The following is a 21,884-nucleotide window of genomic DNA, read 5'->3' as shown; positions in this document are numbered from 1 at the left end:
CGGGCCGGGCGGCAGCCTGGGTGACAACCGCCATTGCCAGCAGCACCGCAACCTGCGGCAAAAGTCACCTCAGGAAGCGAAGCCCCCGCTCCCCGCGCCACCGGCCGCGACCAAGCCGCAGGTGTGCCCCGGCCGGCGGCGGGAAGGCGGCGCGGCCTGCGTGTGGAGGCCCCGCCTCGGAGGGGCGGCGGGCGGTGACACGGCGGCGGCGGGAAGCGGCCCTCGCCGTTCTCCGGGGAGGCGGTGCGCCGAGGCCCTCCTGCCGTCGCCCTCGTCCCCGGCCCGAGGAGGGGTCTCCCTGCCGCGGTGCCGCCCTCCCGCTCACCCTTCCCCCGCGCCGGTGCCAAGCCGGGGCTGCCCTTCCCGCCTTCCCCGGGGGGAGGCGGCGCATCCCGCATACTCCCGCGGGGAGCGGGCGCGCCGCTGGCTACCCCCGCCGCACGGGGCCGCGGCGGGGCTGGGAGGGGGAAGCGGCGCGGTGCCCTCCCCTCCTCACGCCGCCCGTTCCTCCCGCCCTCCCGGTGCTGGCGGCGGCTCCTCCTCCCGCGTGTGACCCGCTGCCGCATGTGAGCGGGGAGGAGGGACGGCGCCGCGCGGGCCCCAGTGTGGCGGCGGCGGCAGGAGGAGGAGCGGGAGCCGCGGTGCGGCGTCCCCCCGCAGCCTCATCGCTGGGCCCCGCCGGCGCCCCGGGCCCGCCGGCGTTCCCCATGCCCGTGTGGTGCTGCCGCTGCTCCTTGGCCGGTCACTTCAGGTGAGGCGGCGGGGGCGAGCGGCCGGTGGGTCGAGGCGGCTGCCTGCTGCCCCCTCCCCGCCGCGGCAGCCGGGGGACCGGGTTGAGGGGCTCGGGGGCGGTGCTGGGGGGGGGGAGACGGCGACACCGACGGGCGGGGAGCGCGGCCGCCGCCCCGGTGCTGCGGCCTCCGCGAGGCTGCTGCGTGGCGGCGGGGCTGCCCGGTGCCGCACGCCCCTCGGCCGCAGCGGCGCTGGCGGGCGGAGCGCGGGGCCGGTGGGCAGGGGCTGGCGGTGGCGCGGCGGGCAGGCGCGCAGTGACCTTGGGCAGCGCCGGGGCCGCGCTGGGAGGGGACCGGCGCCCGCTGATGCTCGGGGGCGCTTCTGCGTGCGGAGCGCTGCGCCGTCGGGGGTCCCGGCCCTGATGGGCATCGCTTTTCTGCGTTACTTAAAAAAAAACAACCAAACAAACAAAAAAACCAAAACAACCAGCCAACCAACAATCCCACGGTGTTAAATTTGCTTCCCAACACGTCAGATGGAGACCAAATTTAAATTCCTTTTATATAACGAGTTTTCTGTTAACCACCCACTACAGTCAGTTTGCTTTTTTTTTTTTTTCTAGAACTATGTAGGGAATTCTAGGATCTTTCAAAACGGCTACCTGAAAAAGGCAGCTCTGATTTTAATAACCTGCAGCAAATGAGGGCAGTTGTTATGAAAGAATTACTTTCTTTTTCAAAAGGGAGAAGAACGTGTATGTGTATGAAGTGTTTTTTCTCTTAATGGGTTTTTCACATGAATTAAAAAAAGTAATGAACTGAAAAGCACTAAAAAGGGCAAAAATTGAAAAAAACAGCCCACAAACTCAAGCACGTTTGAAACTTAGGTGTTTGACAGAACGTAATTCTCGAGGTTATTTGGTATGACCAGCAGAAGGTAAAGTAAGCACTCGCTTTGGAACTGACTCATCCTTGTGCCCACTTGCATCTCTGCAGGACTATAGCCTGAGAGGTATTCTTACCAAATCCCCGGCACTGCAAAGCTGTCTGCCATGGCTTTTTTTTTTCAAGATCAAAACTTCTGGTACTTGGTGGCTTTCAGTGTTGTGCAGAGGTTAGGAAGATGGTGGCCCCGACTTAAAATCTTACTGAGCTCTGGCATGATGTCCTTGCAAAGGAAGAACATGCTCCTGACAGCAGTCCTTCCTCTGCTTCATGTGCACAGTAGCTGAGAAACTCTGTTGCATGCGGGTGTTTCTATGCACATCTAGATTCTATGCTAAACCAGTTAGGATATCACATTCTACCCATCTAAGCTGCACAGAACCAACTGTTTTTATCATTACGGATTCTTTTGTAGCCTAAAGCAGTGCGCATATATCCCATAAAAGAGTTTTTGAAATGTTTCTTTTGTTTTTTATCTCCCATCTTGCACAGCAAGTGTATTAAAACCACGCTAAAACATATGTGCTCCCTTTAAGGCGCGTTTGCAAAGCATAGTGTAGTATTGCCTTAGTTCACTTTGAGCAAAGGCTAGAAAATAATAGTCTACCTGTGCCAGTCTAAAAGGAAGTGAAAAAAGCAGCATGATAATTAGATACCCTTTCTCTGACTTCTGCTTGTCTTCATCTAGCTCCTGGTATTTGTTGCCTGTCTCCAAGATCACCAAGAGCTAATGTGCAGCTGTAAACAAACAGTAAGCACGTAATTTGCAACCTTTTGTTTGTTGTAGTGTAGGGAATAAAGTATCAAGTACTTTCTTTCTGAAATAAAAACACTCTTAGAATAGCTTCTCACCCTTTTTAACAAGGAAATAACCGTCAGAGAGATGTATTACAGTGTGCTGGTGCTGTTACTACTGTACAGCTCTGCCTCTAGTTTATTTCAGACTTCCCCCGTTGAGGAAAGGCTTTTGAAATATGTAGCAGAACCTTCAGTGTTGGGGGAGTTGAGGCAGCATGTAGCTTAAGTGGCTTGTTGAAGGCCATGGGAATTGGATCAGTGTCTTACGCTTTTGGTCCTTAGTAGTAGAAAATAGAAATTTGTAGTGTAGAAAATAATTCCTGAAATAATAAAATAGCTTTTAAGATATTCTTGGGAGATAAATAAGAGTACTTTCATTTATTCAGTTAATAATTAAAACTGTGTTTGTAAAGAGGAAAAGTTTAGGTCAGTTGATTGAGGTATTTTTAATGAAAAAGTTGCCTTTATTTTGAAGACAGTAAAATAACTGCTAATAACAGAGTATTGTTAATTTGCCCCTGCCTTTCTAGCTAAACTGATAGTGCATGCTTTTTCAATGAACTGGAAAGGCTTCAGAGGGGGCTCCTGAATAATTAAACAACAAACAATATAAACCAAGTCTTCGTAGTCTAGAAGCACGTTTGGAAGAGTTAACGAGAGCAACCAAAGTAGATCTTGCAGAGAAAGAACTGAGAAATCTAGGAAAATAACTGGGGGTGGAAGCAGTCTGCTGCACAGTGGCTGACCTGACTGCATGGCAATTCCTTTTATGAAAATCTTTCTTTTAACAGTAGTAAAATGCACTGTGTCTAAGGCTTAACAGGGCTCACACTTTTCTCTGTCTTCACACCACTGGCAGCTTTAACCAGCCTTACTTCTACTCAAACAGAAATTCGTCGAGGCAAAGTCCTCTGTGCTGCTCAGCAGGTAGGAAGGGATGTGAACCGCTGCTCTTGTAGCTTAGCTATTCCTTCAGCCTTTGGTTGGCCTTAGAGTTGTTAATTGACTAGGCAGTGTGTATCCTCTTCTGATAAGGATCATGAGGAATGGATTTTGCTGTGTGTGGGATCAAAATAATGCTTGTTGGTTATACTTTTTTGGCTTTGTATAAACTGAAATTAGAAATCTGCATCTCAGCAGAACCATCTGTGCCTTCTTGTTACGCTTCTGTAGACTTTCTAGGAGAAAGTGGACTTTTTAAAAATCTTCTGTCAGAAAAGCTGTGCTGAAGCGTAAAATTTCGTAGATTGGATGAAGCGTATCTATTTTGGTCTTGGTTTTGCCAGTTCCATAGCTCTTAAAGTAAAGCATCAAAAGCAACTTTATTTTTGAAGAGACTGTTCTGATGACAGTTGAAATGTTTCATTTTAGTTTTTTCCCATCTGTCCTTAATTAGAAGTTACAGCAGCCCTGAAACAGAAGGACAGCTTTTGAATTCCTTTGTCCAGTATTTTGGTGACAGTCTTGGGAGGAAGATTAAAAGAATGCCTTTAATTGAAGAAACTGTTCTGCCTGGAGATTCCCTCCTTACTCTGCCTGTAGTAATAATAGGTGAGTTTTTTTCCACATTTTTGAGAATCTCTGTCACTGTCATTGCCTTTATAGACCTGCTGCATGAAGTCATTTATCATTAAATAACAAATGCTTAGCATCCTTGCAGTGAATATGTTTATTAGACTAATACAGTTGTTATGATTAATAAAAGTACCATAAAATTGTGTTAAGGGACTTGCTATTGGAGTAATTTGATTTCAGATTGTGCTTTGACAAAATGAGCTGCATTATTTGACAGCAGATACGTGTGTCTTAATGGAAGAACTGTTTTGATTCTAGTGTTGATCCCACTGGGTTTGATTTACATGATATGTCTACTTCAGGTAACATGGAGGTTGTTGATGGCATGAGTAGAAATTTGTAGGGTCAGACGGGACAGTGAAAAGCATAACGTAAAATTTATGCTGTATGTTGGTTAGATGTTAACCTCCCTCCTTGATTGCCTTTCTCTTTGTTGCACCCATCACTAACGTCTGAATATTGTCCCATCTTTTCCAAGCTGAATCCAAGTCAATCCAACCAATTTAAAACAATACATTGTAATCTCAATTAATTAGTTAAGGGCTTGTACTCGTAACATCTTGCTGAATGACAGGATAGCAGAGGGAGCAAGCTCCTTAGGTATGTAGCTTAATTGAGAGTGCCAGGAGGATTTGTACTGGGCCAAGGTTTTTCAGCAACAGCTGGTCACCAGCTCCTTACCACCGTACCTTGATGAGGGGATAAAGAAAAGATCTGGAGTAAAGAAGGTTTTCAATAATATAGTCCAAAGCTGTTGAGACTACAGCAAACCAACAGCTTTAACTGTACTTGCAAACAAGCAGAGATTCCAGAGAATGATATTTCAGTGTAATGTGCTCACAGTAAGTCTCCACAACTTTGAAAGACTGGTGTTTGTACATTGCCTGTTAGCAAAGCTCTCTTCATGATAGCTTAAAATAGTGCTCATGTAATAGACTTATGTGGATGTGACAGACATGAATCACTTGCTCAGTTCTGTATCATAGTTGAAGAGCAACAGTTTTCTGGCATTTTGTCAACCTTAGTGTAGGTTTGCCATATGGTTAATGACTCAGTTTTCACTGTTTAGTTTTACAAATATGCATTATGCAAATACCTGTGCTCAATACTTACTTTGTCTAGAGCGCCTTTGTATGTGCTGACACTAAACGCAGCTGCCTTGACTATTTCTTCTTGAAAAACAAATACAGTACCCAAATGATTTTTCACAGATAATGTTTGAGACACTTCAGATCTTCTCGATTGGCAGCCTCTTATCACTAATTCATTGGCTCTCTGAAGAGCCTTAAAACGGATCTAGAATGATTTAATAATGTAGAAGAATACAAAAATAGTTGTCACACTATATACATACATGTATATATACACACACACGCACACACACCGTCTAGTGCTTTAATTATCTCTGTGTACTTTCTAGTGCTGCCATCTTCTCATTGCACTATTTTATTATCAGAAAGAAAAAGATGGCACATATGTAAATAGTTAGTGATGGAGCAGTAACTTATATTTCCCTTTCTTTAACTTTCTTTAACCATCTCCTTTTTACCTCTGTAATGTCCTATTTAAGATTTGATTCTAAGCTTGTGCTGCATATTGTACTGCAGTTCTGCGTAGGGTGCTAAGCTACTGTGTAGTAAGTAAGTAACTTTGGTGCTGTACCTGTCTTCAAGATATTGGGAAAAAATTAATACATTCCATTTGAATGAGTTGGGACTGAAGAATTTCATGCTGGAGCTCTTAAGTCTAGAGTATGTTCTGCACTAAACACTTCCATCTTCTGCACTAGTTTTGATCGTTACTGTGTAAATGTAACATTTTAAATTTTCATCTGAATGACAAGGCTGTTGTGATGTTTGTAGCTGATTATTTGCTTTACATGTAGACACATAATGTAAATATGATTGGACTGTAGTTGACTGTTGATCGGGAGAAGCCTCTGCTGCTAGTCACACAAAATGTTAACTGCTCCTTAAATGAACAGGGTCATGGGGTTTTGGGGTATATTGATTGTATATCTAAAGTCTGTATTATAATAAAATCTCAGTTGCAATCAGAGCCTTTATTGGAGGCATTGTGTGTAAATAAAGAGCGAACTCTTCAGGTATACATTTCTCATTTCAAAGAGAGTTGTTGGGGTTCCCTGCGCGCCCCCCCTCCCCCCCCCCCCCCTCCTCCAGCCCAGGATGTCATGAAAAAATCATAGCAAGTCTAATTGCAGCTGAACCTTCATCTTATGTTCTGAGAGCATATCCACAAGGGAATTTCTTTCCCTTGGACACAGTCTGCCCCAAGAATAGGAGCTGGGTTTGGATGGGCCCTCTGGATGGGCCCAGGGGAGTGGCTAGGGAGTTTACTGACAGTAATTCACCTTAGCATAATCCCATCCTCAGTAATTTCCTTGGCCCTTGCCAGCCTTTGTTTTGGCAACTTTAGCAATCCATTTGGTTCTTTTTAGTCTTACCCAGTAGGAATAAATAATCTTTAGCACGGCATCCTTGGGTATGGCACAGTTCTTTCTCTTTGTATTGTAGACTAGCGTCCTTTAGACCCCGGTAGGAAAAAAAAATCTAGCTATGCAGTTGTAAAAAGAAACAAAATTCTTTACCATGTCCAAGTTGTAATTCCAAAAATAGTTAAGAATGGACTCTGTCATGGGAGTGTTTGTGAACTATAGGTATGAATAGAGTGTTTTCAGAACTTCATACGATTTTGTTCTGGATGGTTTCAGTGTATTGCTAAGGTTCTCTCTCACATCCGTCTCATGTGGCAAGTGGGTGACAGGAGGGGTGTGCATCTGTTTTAAGCTTTACTTCCTGGACTGAAGCGTAGCCAGCTATCTCATGCTGATCTGTTTGTGGGAGGGTAGAACAGTGTGAGAGTAAGGAAGAGCATTTTCACTGTCTGAAAGATTGTTTATAGTCTTTTTTGTAAATGGTAAAATAGGAATGAAAGTGGTTTGGGGGATAATATAGGCAGGATCAGCAATACGTAAAACTTTTATTACAGATTTTTGATTTAACTGTCTTGAAGATCCCAATGGTAGAAATCCACGGCTTGCTTAGTCTTTTCCAGTGTTTTAAGGTTCTTACAGTATACAGGCACTCTATTTTTGGCTCCATATTTGGGTGCAGAAACAAGATTGTTTGATAGGAGCCATTGTGCAGTCTCACATACTTAGTCAGGTTTTAGGCCTTTGGAGAAAACATGCTTATTGAAGATTTCTATTAACTTTGTAGTCTCAGCCTTTGAAGAACTCGTCTGTAGTGAGCCTACATGATTTTATTGGAGCCCATGGCAGTGACTGGTCTATGCATGCAGCATTGGGATAAAGTATGGGATATATTGCCACTGGGGACCAGAGTGATGAGTGTAGTCTAGTGGAGGAGTAAAAAGAGATCTGATGTATGAAAAGGCTGGGAATGAACAGGGTCTCGGCAAACTGATGGGGGATTTAGGGACTGGGAAATCAGAAAATGGAGAAGGGACGGGCATTGGAGAACTGGGATTGTTGACAGGTAATGGAAATAGCGTGTGCAGAGGTGATGGGGAACAGGACATGACGGGTGAACTCTTCAGATCAAGAATTGAAATGGTAGGAAGAGCTAACATCCTAACAATGAGTGCTGTATAAAACACGAATAAATTAGTAACTTTGTCTTTACCCCAGAATTTGAATAGTGTGTGGTAAATACCATGTGTGCCATTCTAGTTAGAAAACAAAGACAAAATACTGAATAGTGCCTCATTAGGAGAACACTGTGCTTTTCATTCAGTTAATGAGCACGAGGAGCTATAGAAATAACAGTGCATAGTCACATGTTTAAATTCTGTACCAGAGCCTATACTTTCCTGACTTTACCTTTCCCTAGCTTTTGTTATCTGACTTTGCAACATGAATATTACTTCCATATTTGCATGTCATAGATATGGTCCGCTACTTTGTTTAATACTAGTCAAATAAATAGAAATAATTACGGTAGTGTTTTGGTCCCACACATTTCACACCTTCAATAACATTTTGAAAAGTTTTAAAATTGCAATAATACACATATATTAATTGAATGCTACAAAAAGGATATAGAAGGATGTTTGAATTTAGATTGTTGCTTAATGTTGAATGTGGTCTTACGAGTTTCTTGTACTTCACCACTTACCTACTGTAACTGTCTTCATTCAGCTTTTACATTGCTGTTGTGGTGTGTCTGTAACTTCTCATCTGACTTGCAGTCTCCAGCTTTCTGCTTGTCTCTTACTTCCTTTTATTTTATGGGAAGACCTGAAGAGCATATGCTCTAGATTGTCTTTCTGTTCTGTGTTTTTACAGTACCCAGTGTAAGTAGGAAGGCAATGTTGTAAGGTGGCAATAATATTCAGGTATCACTATGATTGACAGGCAGACCAGATCTTATCCATTGAACCATTTTCACACAAGAATAGTGATTTCAACATACTAAATTATGAAACTCCTTTATATGCGTTTTCTTTCATCATTTAAACAGTCATATGTACTTTTCTTGTTATCTGGAAAAGATTCTGCTCAGTTTATTTGGAGGAAGTTCCTATGGCAGCCTTTATTTTACTGTGAAGTTTATAAGCTGCTTGGAATCAGGATAGTATCGCATTATAGTACTTTAATATGATTTTGCTGCTGCTTATTTAGCGACAGAAACTTTATTGGCATTTTTACTAAAGCGGTAACTTCTTTCTTTAATAGGAAATGGACCTTCGGGAATTTGTCTTTCTTACCTGCTCTCTGGATACAGGCCATATTTATCTCCTGAAGCTATACACCCAAACCCCATTCTACATACGAAATTAGAAGAAGCTCGACATCTTTCCATTGTTGATCAAGTAAGCTTTGGTTACCAGCTTGTCTAGCTCTTTTCCTGCTGCAAGCTGGATTATGAAACAGTAGGCTTTCTTTAACAATCCTATTTAAAATGCTTTTGCAATTTACATAAATAGTGCCATAGACAAGAACAGGCTTAATATTCTCACCCCATAGAGAATTAGACCGCAGTAAAGCTCAGTAACTGCGTGGTCTCAAACAACAAGCTTTATTTCTTGGCCTCTCTTTTTTTCTACCTGTAAAATAAAGAGCAGTATATACCTTCTTCAGTGGCTTGTAACAAATTATATATGTAGGGCACTTCAGATGAAAAGCAATACACTTTAAGTGCTGCTTATCCAAAACAGTTCTGCAGATTGTATTGTGAAGAGCCAGCCTACTCATCTAAGGGTATTTCTAATGTGTTAACAAGTTACTTTGTTAATTTAAATAGAATAAATTCATGAGCACTAGATCCAATCCTGGGGCATGTGGTGGGTTTTGTGGTTTTTGAGGGCTTTTTGTTTATGGTGTTTTGGTTTTACAATCTGCCCTTTGCATTGTTCCTACTACTTGCCAGAAGTATCTAAAGCACCACTTGGTCAGTGAGTAGCTGATGCAGGAATTCCAGCTTTCGTGTCCTAGGATGTTCAGGCACTATTGTCAAAGAACACATGCTGCTAACATACTTGAAGTTAAAATCTTCCTTAAAAAGTACGATTCTCATAAAGACTTCATTTTTAGTAACGTAAGGGACATATATCCTCTATAAACACAATCCATTTTTCTTTTCTCAACAGTATGTATCCTTCAGTGTTTGTCTTGTACTCACAATTGCTCTTCTGCTATATTTGTTACCCTCATATAATCCCAGTTTTTTCTGATTTGATTAGTTAAATCTTCATTATTTTTCTCCCCCCTTGTCCATTTGCTTGTCATGTTATTGCTTCTATTTACCTCACTGTTCTACTGATTGACTACTTACAATGCTATCACTAACTGTATTGTCTGTGTGACTAGTTTATTTGAAATACAAACATGCATATGTATTTGTAGTGGAGAAGTAGGGGTTGTTTGACTTTGGGTTTTTTTGTGGTGTTGGTTCTTTTTTTCCCCCAATTCTTTCTTCAAAACTGTAGTCTCTCTTCAAATATTTGCTATTGCATTGTAAAATTTTTAGAACACAGCTGATGAATAGATGCTGAAATGTGAACATGTTACAAAGTTTTCTGCTTTATCAAAATGGGGCTCCTAGAGATACTAGTAATTCTTTGTTAAAAGGAGTCTCCTATCTATAAATGCAAGTGTCACTAAGTTGCTCTGATCTCTGAGTATTTGTCCCTGTATTTCTTTTTTAAAGTGAATTTCAAATGCTAACCTGCCCCAGTATTACTGTGTGATTAACATGTAGTTTTTGCATGAGTGAAATGTATTATTCAGACCTATAGAAGAACTGAATCATGGCAGTTTTTTCTGAAAAGTGTTTTGATTGAATCTCTGCATTAAATACCTCTGCTTAAAATGCAGCTTGAACTAATTGTGTTTTCTGTTGAAATTCAACTTCTGTACATCAGAATAACATGATGAACAGTAGAAGCTGTGTGAACATACCACTTTTTCCATATTTTAGGATCTGGAGTACCTGTCTGAAGGCCTCGAAGGGCGTTCTTCAAACCCAGTTGCAGTGCTTTTTGATACATTGCTTCATCCTGATGCTGACTTTGGGTATGACTACCCACCTGTTTTGCACTGGAAGCTAGAACAACATAATTATATTCCCCATATAGTGCTTGGTAAAGGACCACCTGGTGGGGCTTGGCATGTAAGTAAAAATTTCCTATCACTTCTATGGTAACTTGATAATTTTATGGTTTGGGGTTTTTCTTACCATCTAAGGCTGGTTTAGATAGTAATGGCAGTTTCAGTTGCAACTGCTTAATTACCAAAGCCCAGATATGTTGGGGAAATGAGAAAATAAGGAAAAGATTGTCCTTCATTTGGGGATTTGTGACCATTACTGTTGTCTTATATGGTTTTTTCATTAGCTTAAATTTAATGAATTATAATGAAGAGTATTTTCTATGACTTTTTTCTCGTCTGCATTGTTTCCAGGTACTTCAGTACAAAATCTTAAATCTTAATGTGTCCATATGGTGTTAGTTTCACTTTTTTTTCTTCTTGTTTTGTATGTTAAGTAGCTTGCTTTTGATTTCCCTTTCACTTGTTCTGTCTTCACCTTCTGCTTTATTAGATAATGTAGTTGCTCAGTATCTAACTGTAACATGACCACAGTTCATCAACGCTTCATGTCATGTCCTGGTATTGTTATGTTCTGGTATTTTATTGCTCTGAATGAGTACAATGAGAAAAATGTTACTGTATTTTACATTAATGTATCCATTTTAAATGTATCTGGTCATGCATCTTGGGGTTTTTTTCTCCATAGTCCATGGAAGGCTCTATGCTAACAATCAGTTTTGGAGACTGGATGGAGTTGCCTGGCCTCACCTTTAAGGAGTGGGCAGCTAACAAACGCAGGTAACGATATTGCATAATTAGGGTTGTATATATAATTGTAGTAGGGTCACTTAGTTGCTCTAAGAATCCAGATAACATTATTTTAAGAACTGGAAAACACTCAAACTTCATTGTTCAAAGGGAGACTTCTTGTATTGTTTGTTAAATTGCCTGATGGCACTGGAAATTATTCTGCTGTATGTACTGTGATGGAAAAAAATGGACAGTGGTCAGCCAGAGTAATTGCTTTAAGAGCATCAAAAGCATACATACAAGCAGTGGTGTGTTTTAGCAGCATTTCACAAAGGAGTACTGTTACGTGAGCAGTTTTGATCAGAGTTTAAAGGAAAAAAATTACTGTCTTGTACAAGCTCACTGTTCTTACTTCAGTTATATAATTAGTTCATAAAGGTCTGTGTCATCAGATGAACCTAGGAACACTCTACATAAGCTTTTTCTAGAATTTTAATTTTCCTGACTTTGTTCTAGCAAAATTAAAGGAAGTTGTTCTTGTACCACACAGGGCAAAGAAGAATTACTTGGGCATATGTCTTTAAGGGCAGACTGTTACTCATTTCAGGACAAAACTTGTAGTGAAGAAGCTGTACCTTTGTTCTTTAACTGCTTTCTTAGATAACCACAGTAATCTTGCATCCTTATTAACTGAAATCCCATAAGCTGCTTATTATCTGAAGCTAATTTGTTTATATTATAGTTTTCAACAATACTAAAACCAGCAGTGTTGACCTGTTATACTACAACTAAACTAACATATTTAAAAGTATTGATGATAATGAAAACTTACAGTCATGTAAAATAGTTCCTGAAGTTTCATTGCAACAGGTGTCACACTGTAGCATTATCCTCTTCAATAAATATCTCAACAGGATTGTCAGAGTAGCAACTTGAACATTTAGAAGTACATATGCTATTAACTTGTTAATCTATGATAACAAGTAGCTTGATTTCCTGTAAATATGCTTTTAAGCATAATTCAGTGGCAATCCCGATATTCACTGTTTCTTTTGCCTTCTTCCTAGAGCTTACTTCTAAAGAAGCACAAATTCATGCACCTGTTCAAAATAATTACATTTTCAGCTTACTCTTTCATACATGTGAATGCAATAAGCATTGGAAAAGCATAGATGTAATGTGAGGATTACAGTGCAAAAAATTTTTTATCGGACACTTGGACATGATAATCCTCTTTACATAGTTGTATTAAGGTTGCGTGTCATACTTGCATTGTTCATTCCTGTGATATGGAACAACTTGATTTGATACTTACTGAACTTACCTGTACCCAAGGGAGAGGTCTTTTGTAGAGTATAATAAAGAATACTTGCCTCCAGTAGTACATGGAACCTAGGGTTTAAAAAACAGCACTTAACAATTACTGTAACATTTAGTTACTTATGTCCTAATCAAGTGTATTCTCACGGAGTACAAGTTTAGCCAGTATTGTATTGTTGACAGTTGTGATGCTAAACTGGCTTTGTAAAACACTTCCATACAGACCTACTGTGATACTGCAGAGTTTTGTTATACTTGTTAATCACCTTATCACTTTGCATGGTAAAGATTTACAGCTATTAAAAATGTCAGATTGTCTTGTATATCAGGAATCAAGAGAACAAATAAAGGTTCAGTTATCTTAAATTTGACTGCCATGTAGTGTGTCATACATGATATTCACATTTCTGTACATTAACCAGAACCATTTAATTTTGTTTCAGAAATATAAAGAGTGATCGAGTAATGCCAGAGGAGATAGCTTGTTATTATAAACACTATGTTAAAGTCATGGGCCTCCAAAAGAATTTCAGAGACAATGTTTACATCACATCAGTATCCAGGCTTTACCGAGGAAAGGATGATGAAGATAGAAGTCAACTAAATGAAAATATGTCAACACAGCATTTGGAAATGGAAGATGGACAGAAATCACTGATTAAGAGAAATTGGGAAGTGAGAGGTTATCAGCGAGCAACGGATGGTTCTCATGTGCCCTTCTGCCTCTTTGCTGAGAATGTGGCTCTGGCCACAGGAACCTTTGATTCTCCTGGCCGACTTCAAGTTGAAGGAGAAGACTTTCCTTTTGTGCTTCATTCCATGTCTGACTTCGGAGCTGCTATCAGCAAAGGAAAGTTACGTGGGAAGGCAGACCCCGTGTTAATTGTGGGTGCTGGACTTACAGCAGCTGATGCAGTACTGTGTGCCTACAACAACAACATCCCAGTAATCCATGTGTTTCGTAGAAGAGTTACTGATACAAGTCTAATTTTCAAACAATTACCTAAAAAGCTTTACCCAGAATACCATAAGGTCTATCATATGATGTGTACTCAGTCCCATACGGTGGACTCCAGTCTACATTCTGCTTACACAAGTTTCCCTGAACACAATGTGCTTTCCTTCAAGCCTGAAATGAAGTGTGTTCTTCAGAGTGCCTCCGGACTGAAGAAAATTTTGAAGTTTTCTGTAGCCTTAGTTCTGATAGGTTCTCACCCAAATCTTTTCTTTCTAAAGGACCAAGGACATAGCATAGGTCATCACTCTAACCAGCCCATCACGTGCAAGGGGAATCCTATAGAGATTGATCCATACACTTATGAATGCACTAAAGAAGCTAACCTCTTTGCTTTAGGTCCTCTGGTGGGAGACAACTTTGTACGGTTTTTAAAAGGAGGCGCACTGGGCATTGCGCGATGCTTGGCAATAAGACAAAAGAAGAAACATGAGTTGATTGAAAGTGGGGATGGAGGAGGTGATGGGGTACCATAAATGAGACATTAGAAACTTTCACATACAGAATTGCAGATGTAGTCTAACAGAACACTCACTGACAGTGAAAGTTGATAGCAGTCACATTTCTGTTGTATACAAGTAACCTGCGCTTGTATTGCTTGGTAAAGGATGCTGATACTACAATACTTCACCTTTTCAAAATACAAAAAATTGATCTGCTATTACAACTGATCTCTACTTAACTGGCATTACTTCCAGATAAACAGAAAATGAGACTAACTTATATTGACCTGCCTGTCATCTCTTGCTCAGCTAAAAGAGCAGACTTCCTGTGGGAAAAGCAATGCCTACCAGAGTGGCTTTACATTTTAGTGTCAAACGTGACAAAATATTCTTACCATGAAATTAAAATAACTTCTAAAAGCAGAAAGCTTGCATAGTCCAAAGTGATTCTTGGTCCCAAAGCAAATTTGGAACCTTCTGCTTGAAAGAAAAATTTTATTTATTTGCCATAGTAATACAGTAATACTTGGAATGAGCACTTAGTAAAATGGTTTTTACTATAAGAAGGATTTCTTCTACAATTTTAAATTATCCTAGTTGGTAACTGGAATAAAAGAATAAGCATTCCCATTTAATCTTTAACGCATGATTTGACACAATCCATTAATGTTTTTTCACTCTATGCCTATAGTTGGGGGAGTGCAGAAAGATTTGAGATGTTCCCCTACAGTGGTATGTACATTTCTGAGAATACTCATTAACATAAACAATAAAGTACTGATGTAAGTGCTCTTATTACAGTGTCAATATAATGAATATCTAGTGTACTACTGAAAAATTAAGTACATAAGAAAAATTAAGGGTTTTTTTTGCTTCCTAGCTCAGGAAGACTGAATGGGATCACTTGACTGATGAAGGTGGGTGATAGATATCCTCATCTCCCATTTGAGCAAGTGTTGGTTATTTCTCTTTTTTTCTAGAGCAGCACATAACACTAAAACTACTTTAGCCTGCAGTTTCTGAAACTTGAAAAAGGGTTATATCTCACAGCCAGCTAAAAAACAAACAAACCAAACCCAAAACAAACATGCCATAGTTCCTCTAAATCTTAAAGCTCGTTATGAAAGACAAAGACTTAACTTGTACCTACCTCTGAATTGAAGTTTCACCTTTCTGCTCCATAATGTGAGACCTAGATTTCATTTGCTGGGTTTTAGAGAAGTTAGTTTACCTAAACACACTCATGGATTTTTCACCATAGTGAGGCAAGCATCAGCTTGTTCGAAAACTTACTTTATATTCCAGAACTCTCAATAGACAAAAAGTGCTTGGTTTTAACTGATTTGTTACCAAACATTTTACTTCAGGTCCAATGCGATGGAATAGATGTTATTTATTTTTTTGTTGAGGGCTTTTTGTGTTGAAGAATTTCATGTTAGTTTAAGGTATTGTATTTGCATGATTAAAATCTCCGTATTATAACTTGAACAGATTTTAAAAAGGAAATTAGGCTTAGACTTTTGTGAAACTGCTAGTGCTTGCTGGTTTCCCAGCTGTCTAACTTTCATAAGTTGTAGATACCAATATGCAATAAATGCCTGTTTTTCTGTGCCTACTGAATTATGGGGTTCTGTGGCTGCTGCAGCCCTTTATGCATCTGAGTAAGTTACTCAGACTTTGGACATACAAGTTGAAAAGGTAAAGTATGCAAGGACTGAAATGACTATTTTCAAAGGAAGTCCAAAGTAATTTATGAAATGATGCTACTACTAATAATAAATTTTAGTTTAGAGCCAACTTAATAGCATAAAAATGAACACAAATGAAGCAACATTTATATTAATTTCCACATTGCCTCCATGGTTGGATTTAACAATGCATTGTCAATAGTAGTTAAGATACTTTTTATACTGATATTTGAGCTGGTTTTAATTATGCTAAATTCTAGGCTTATTCATAATTGAATTGAGATTCTATAATTTGCTGCCTTTGGCCGAAACTGTGTTATATATAAATCTATCCTAAACCTGTGATAGCTGATAATTTTAACTGAAAATCAGTTTTGTAAGTGCTGAATACTTGATTATAGAACTTCATTGCAGTTAATATATTGGGAATACATCTGTGCTGTTATTAAATTCCTTGAGTTTTGTGTCGAGATAAATGTCTGAATACAACATATCATAGCATGTTACCACTTTTTCATTTGTCATGTGAAACCATCAAAACAAAGGAGGCCATTTACTTACACTTATTTTGGAAAAAGGGGAAAAAAGCTTCAAACAGCCAAATCTCTAGCTTCAGCTGCTGCAGCTACTTAAAAGCTGTGTGTGTTGTAGTGAAAAATTTGTAGCAGAGATTTCTGTCCTGTTACTGCAGTAAAAGATAATTCTGTACTATTACAGTACCTTGGGGTTTAACTGTCTTTCTTTATTTTTCCTTTTATCTTGCATGTATTTTTGGATTAAAAAGTTGCATGTGAGAAGCCCTTAGCTGGGCAGAGAAGTTCTCGGTAGTCATGTTTATTAAGCCAGTATAAAAATACTTTTTTCAATCAAAGCTTTACTAAAAAAATAATCCTGTTTCTTCTAGGAATTGCTAGGTTTAAAGTTGTAGCTGGACTTTCTTACTTTTGGGTTTCTTCAAGAGAAATTCCTGTTTCTCTCCACTGTGGTGTTTTTCAGAGAATGAGAAATGTAAAAATTTAAGCTTTGCCTTAGGATAGTTTTTACCTAAAGCATTATATCATACTGACTGCATTTCTTGTGGCTCAGATGTTGGCACTGAATAGTTGTCTTTTGGGGAAATACTTTGTTGCTCAGATTACAAAAACCCCAACAAACATCTGAACTTCCTGTATGGTATAATACAGTTCCCAGAAGGGAGCCTGACTGCTTCTTTCAGCTTTCCTTTCAGAGAGAAAGATAAGCTTTTAAACATCATGGATTTAAAAAGGATGCTTTACTACTTAAGCTTTATTACTAAAATACAGACAGGAAGAATATAATTTTTAGCTAAAGGACTTTAATTTGGGTTTATAGAATTGGTAAATGTATGGTAACCCATACTGTAGATTTTCTAATAGGCTACTGGGAAAATGTCTCTTACATTTGGGTTTGGTTCTTAATGCTGAATGTGTCTCCTAGATAAAATGCTGCTACGATTATTTAAGTAGTATTGAGCTGTTGGGCTGGGAGTAAGATTTTTTCATAGTAATTCCCCATACAGTCTGCCTCATATGTGATGATGTAACGATAGGTGCTTATTAATGAAGGCACCCAACAGGGCGGTAGGAAACGGCACTGCCTTTCTTTTAGGTTCCAGTAGATGACTGATTTCTGCTTAAAACATTTTCCACGGAAGAGTAAGGCTAAGTTTCACCCTGGTGAGTAAATGCAGAAATCGTTTCTGCAAGTAATCCAGAGAGAACAGTGTCTGAGCTTGTCAGTGAACGCGTGGAAAGAATATAGCTCCCAGAAACAGTACCTATACATTGAGTAAAGGACACCAGAGCGTGTCCTGCAGCTGTATGTCCCTAGTCCTTGGCACTTAGGAAATTATTGGGTCATACTGTATTTTCCTTCTGGCCTGGTGACTGTAGGCCCCCTTTTTTAAACTGATTAATTTCATAAAGGATGGTTGCATAATGAAAAAAAACTAGATTTGTAGAAGTAGGTGTCAGTAACTTGTTTCTCTCATAGCTCAAGAACTATGAAAAGAAGGCTAGAGCCAGAAATCCAGAGTACTTATTCAAAGCTGGAGGAAATAAAGACTCAAACTTGGAGGCAGGCCCGACCAGCATGTCCAGTTGAAAGGAAGAAAAGGCCATTTTTAGGCCAACTTCTTGAGAAAGAAAGGGTGTAAAATTTGCAAACTTCTAGTGAGTCCTCACTGACAGCAAGTGATCACCTGTGAGGAATGACGGGAAGAAAGCAGAAATGAATCTGAGCAATATGAACTGCAAACTTTAAGGTGCTGAAGTGAACCTATGCAGCGTTGATGGGCTGGTGGTCTCCCACCCTCGTGTGTCAAGATCTGCCAACCGTAACTTCAGAGCTTTGTGCTGGAGCCCTTAGTCTAATGTTGCCGTATATTTTTAACTGAAGTTACACTGAAGTGCAACACGCAACATAGGAAGTAGAAGCAATTATATTTGCTGCAGAAGCTGTAGTACTGGGTCAGTAAGGTGGTGTGCCAAGAGATGAGACTCTGTTGTTCTGGAACCATGTTTTCTAATTCTGAGAAAGCAAGCGCGTATTTTCATGTAATGGCGGAATCTGTGCTGTAACTGTGCTAGCTCCCAAACTTGTCTGAACAGCAAGAGGTAGCACATGTATGCCTTAAAGGCAGCTAATAATTTGATTTTATTATCATCCATATAGTAATGATTTCATTTTGAAGAAGTTACAGAACAACAAATGCTGAAAGGTTTATACTGTTACATTTTAATTCTAGATAGTATTTTAGAACCTTACAATAACAGTGTTCCGTCATCATTGATTATTTTTTGAGATAAGAGCAAGATGGGAGCATAGTACCTCAAATGATGTGAGAGCTTTTTGGATGCTTACTTCCCCCTTTTCCCCTTGCCCAACTTGAAAGAAAAGTCACGCTTTATTTGCAATAACCATAATACCTGATTCTATTTACCAGAAACAATGGAAACTGAAACATCCTTTGACAGAGAAAGAAAGGTTTTGGTGACATTAGGGGTACACATTTGAAGCGAGGATATTGAATTATGAACAGCTCTTCTTCTGAAAAAGACCATATTTTAGGGAATATGGTATACTTCAGTTATTTCACTTTAACTAATTTTTGAAGCTTGATTATACAAGGAATTGTGAGGTCATGGATTAAATTGGTGTAAGGAACAAGGATTATGGGGGAAAAAACATTTACAGTATAATTTAGTAATTACAGTGAACATAAGCTCTGTTTTAAAGATTATTTTGTCTTTGCAGGCACTACAACATTTCAGCTCAGGCAAACCCTGAACCTACGTTCACATTACATCTGTCCATGTGCTAGGTGATTTTCTAACGATAGTTTTGTACTTACAGGGCATACCAAGCAAACTCAAAACGCAGAGGTCATCAGTAGTCATTAAAACCAGGAAAAAAACCCCAACCTTCATATTGTTAGCTCTCTTATCCTTTTTGAAACAACTTGTTGTGGAGATTTAAGTTAATCTAATTTTCATTTTCCTCCTCCATCTCTTTATTCTGGGATCACTAGCAATGCACAAGTATCCGCCTACAGTGGATGCTTCAGTAAACTAGAATTCAGATTCATATTCCTGGGCACCCTCTGTGGACTCGCATACCAGCATAAAGAAAGCTAACGACTAGGTTTGCTAAATAGTCACAAAGTAGTATGGAATCCTGGCAATTTAAATTCTTTTTTAACTAGCTGTAATAAGTAAAAAAAGTTCTCCACAAATATAAAGGTAAAGACAAGGCAATCAAAGAGATTGGACAGAGTTCCAGGGGACACTCTGAGGAGAGAGGGGAATGGTTCATTTTTTCATCAGTTTGGACTCTAGCACCAGCATTTACATGAACTCTGAGTTATTGCTGTTTAAGAACTGATCCTGCTTTCTTATATCTACCTGGCACAATCTGGAGTGTCAGTACTCTGATCTTGCCTGTTTCTGTTAGGATTGGTATGCTGGTTGTGGAATTACTTCTAAGTAAGATAAAGGCTTGTATTTATCTACCTGTGTGTTTGTTCACACACGTGATACACCTGGAGATACTATGTAAATGTAATTTCTGTGTGTCATGCCTCCATTTGCTGCTTTTGCTGGAGTATGCTTGGGTCATACCCCCTTTTTCAGATGAGCAATGTCAACTTGTACAGAACATCTGCTATCAGCTGAAATACAGTCTCCTGAGCTGCAAGCAACTTGTGAGCAAAACCACAGCTTTGATTAGATGATAAGCCCGCCTAAGGTTTGCATGCTAAGCTTGTTTCATCTTCGTGTGTGAAAACTGATGATGGACTGAAGGCTAAATATTAAAAGTTTCACCTAGAAGTTAATTTTTTTAGTTTGGAAAAGTGGGGAATTTTTAAGTCAAAGGAAAAAAACCGGGGAGGAAGAGGTGTTCAGAAAGCTGTAGTATTCAAAAAGAGGAAGGTGTTGATTTGCTTGCATCTGGTGCTGTACCCACTGCTGGAGAGAGATTGTGCTGGTCAAAGCTGGGGCAGCGTAGTATGGGCAGAGCGCTAAAGCAAGTGGCTGTGAAAGTTGCAGTTAGGGAGATCTGATTTTGTCTAGCATTTTCATAACTATTTCCCTGGAATGTGGAGATGGCGGTTATAAAGGCATTGTAAGAGGAAGAGTAGAGGTGTAACAGTAAAGATGACGGTTCAGGTTTTGCCACATTTAGCTTGAAGTTCTAAGGAGATACCAGAATGCAACTGGAATTTGTGAATCAAACACCAGATGCTGCCAAATGTGACTTGAGGACAGATTCAAGAAATGGAACAGAGCAAGAGGAGCAGTTTTGCAGGAAGAGGAGAAAAGGCAGGAAAATAAGGACTGAGGAATCACCCGTGGTAAGAGGAGAGCTGGGAGGGGGGGTGGGAGGTAGGTCTATAGCAGAGACTTCAGCTACTGTCTCAGTTAGGATGGTTGACGGTAAACACGTGGAATAAAGCCTCTTTGACACGTCGGGAAGGAAGGTAGTGAACGGGCTTAGCCCTCCAGAGGAAGCCAGGGGGGAGGTTGGTGGATGGAGGAGACTGAAACTGAAAGCAAAGACACTTTCAGCATACAGAAACTGGTGCAATGACGCAGGAGAGGCCAGCCCTGCCGCATCAGTCCCCCATCGTTCTGGGAGAAGATGGGGAGTAAGGGAAGGAGAAAAGGGGGCAGCTCAGAGATGTTAATGGATAGAAACAGAAAATAAATGTCAACAGTGAGAATCGTCGTAATCTTGCCAAAAAAGGCAGTGGCTTCCCCAACTGATGTAGGAAATATGCGAAGTTTGCTGAAACGCGTGTGAGTTAAACTGAGAATTAAGCATGTTCCTGCAGGGATACAGCACCCATCCTCTGTTTTAGTGGCGCATGGAGTAATTCAACCTGCTTTAAACTGTGTTCAGCTAAGCTGCTGAATACGAGACTGTATTTTAAAAAGCCTTGCTAATAAAAAGTATATTTAGTTTTAAGTATTGTGTGCATCTCCTTCCTGTGAGCAGGGTAAACAATAAATGCTATAAAAAAAAGCAATCCCTACAAGCCTTCAAACAAACTTTGTGTTACACAGAAAAAATGCAAGAAACAAGATCTGAAGATAAGTTTCTGGTTAGATGTATTTTTAGAAAAAGAGCATCATATTGTCAAAAAGGTGGCATACTTGCAGACTGTGGGTTGAGGCAGATCAGAGAAACCTTAGATGTCGTATCAGTTGCTGCACTTTTTTTACCCTTCCAAAGAAAACCATAGAAATTCTCTCGGAAAACTGCTGAACTGAATGTCGAAACCACAAGGCACAATCCTCACAAAGTTAAAATATGGCATGCAGCAAAACTAACACAAAGTTAATTGCCCTTGCTTGTGCACCCAGCTTTTGCTTTAACTGTTAAAACCGTCTTTATGTCAACCCCTCAGTTTTCCCACTTTCACCCTTCTGATTCTCTTACCCCACGCTGCTGGCGAGGAGCAAGTGAGCAGCTGCAGGGGGCTTAGCTGCCTGCTGAGGTTAGCCTACAACAGTATGTTTTGTAAAC

The 21,884-nt window shown here is 40.1% G+C and overlaps 1 protein-coding gene across 3 annotated transcripts; it reads left to right on the top strand.

Annotated features, from left to right (window-relative positions):
- The first annotated feature begins 222 nt into the window (after positions 1-222).
- On the top strand, positions 223-16,653 carry OSGIN2 (oxidative stress induced growth inhibitor family member 2). 3 transcript variants are annotated; one of them, XM_056331306.1, is made up of 7 exons: positions 223-751; positions 2,365-2,427; positions 3,871-4,025; positions 8,767-8,903; positions 10,511-10,702; positions 11,327-11,418; positions 13,134-16,653. In XM_056331306.1, the coding sequence occupies exons 3-7, from the start codon at positions 3,959-3,961 to the stop codon at positions 14,179-14,181; spliced, it is 1,536 nt and encodes a 511-aa protein (XP_056187281.1). In that variant the 5' UTR covers positions 223-751; positions 2,365-2,427; positions 3,871-3,958; the 3' UTR covers positions 14,182-16,653. The 3 variants fall into 3 exon arrangements, with proteins under 3 accessions (XP_056187281.1, XP_056187280.1, XP_056187282.1); XM_056331305.1 differs by lacking the exon at positions 2,365-2,427; XM_056331307.1 differs by lacking the exons at positions 223-751; positions 2,365-2,427 and adding an exon at positions 2,477-3,401.
- The last annotated feature ends 5,231 nt before the right edge of the window (positions 16,654-21,884 follow it).

This window comes from Falco biarmicus, chromosome 3, assembly GCF_023638135.1.
Source record: "Falco biarmicus isolate bFalBia1 chromosome 3, bFalBia1.pri, whole genome shotgun sequence".
NCBI lineage: Eukaryota > Metazoa > Chordata > Aves > Falconiformes > Falconidae > Falco > Falco biarmicus.
The sequence above is the reverse complement of the archived record's forward strand: the minus strand, read 5'-3'. Positions and strand labels throughout refer to the sequence as shown.

Excerpts from the sequence above, each read along its gene's own strand:
- OSGIN2 (XM_056331305.1), top strand. The coding sequence starts at position 708 with ATGCCCGTGTGGTGCTGCCGCTGCTCCTTGGCCGGTCACTTCAG. Across the intron at positions 8,904-10,510 it reads ATCTTTCCATTGTTGATCAA|GATCTGGAGTACCTGTCTGA; the intron begins GTAAGCTTTGGT and ends TCCATATTTTAG. Across the intron at positions 10,703-11,326 it reads CACCTGGTGGGGCTTGGCAT|TCCATGGAAGGCTCTATGCT; the intron begins GTAAGTAAAAAT and ends TTTTCTCCATAG.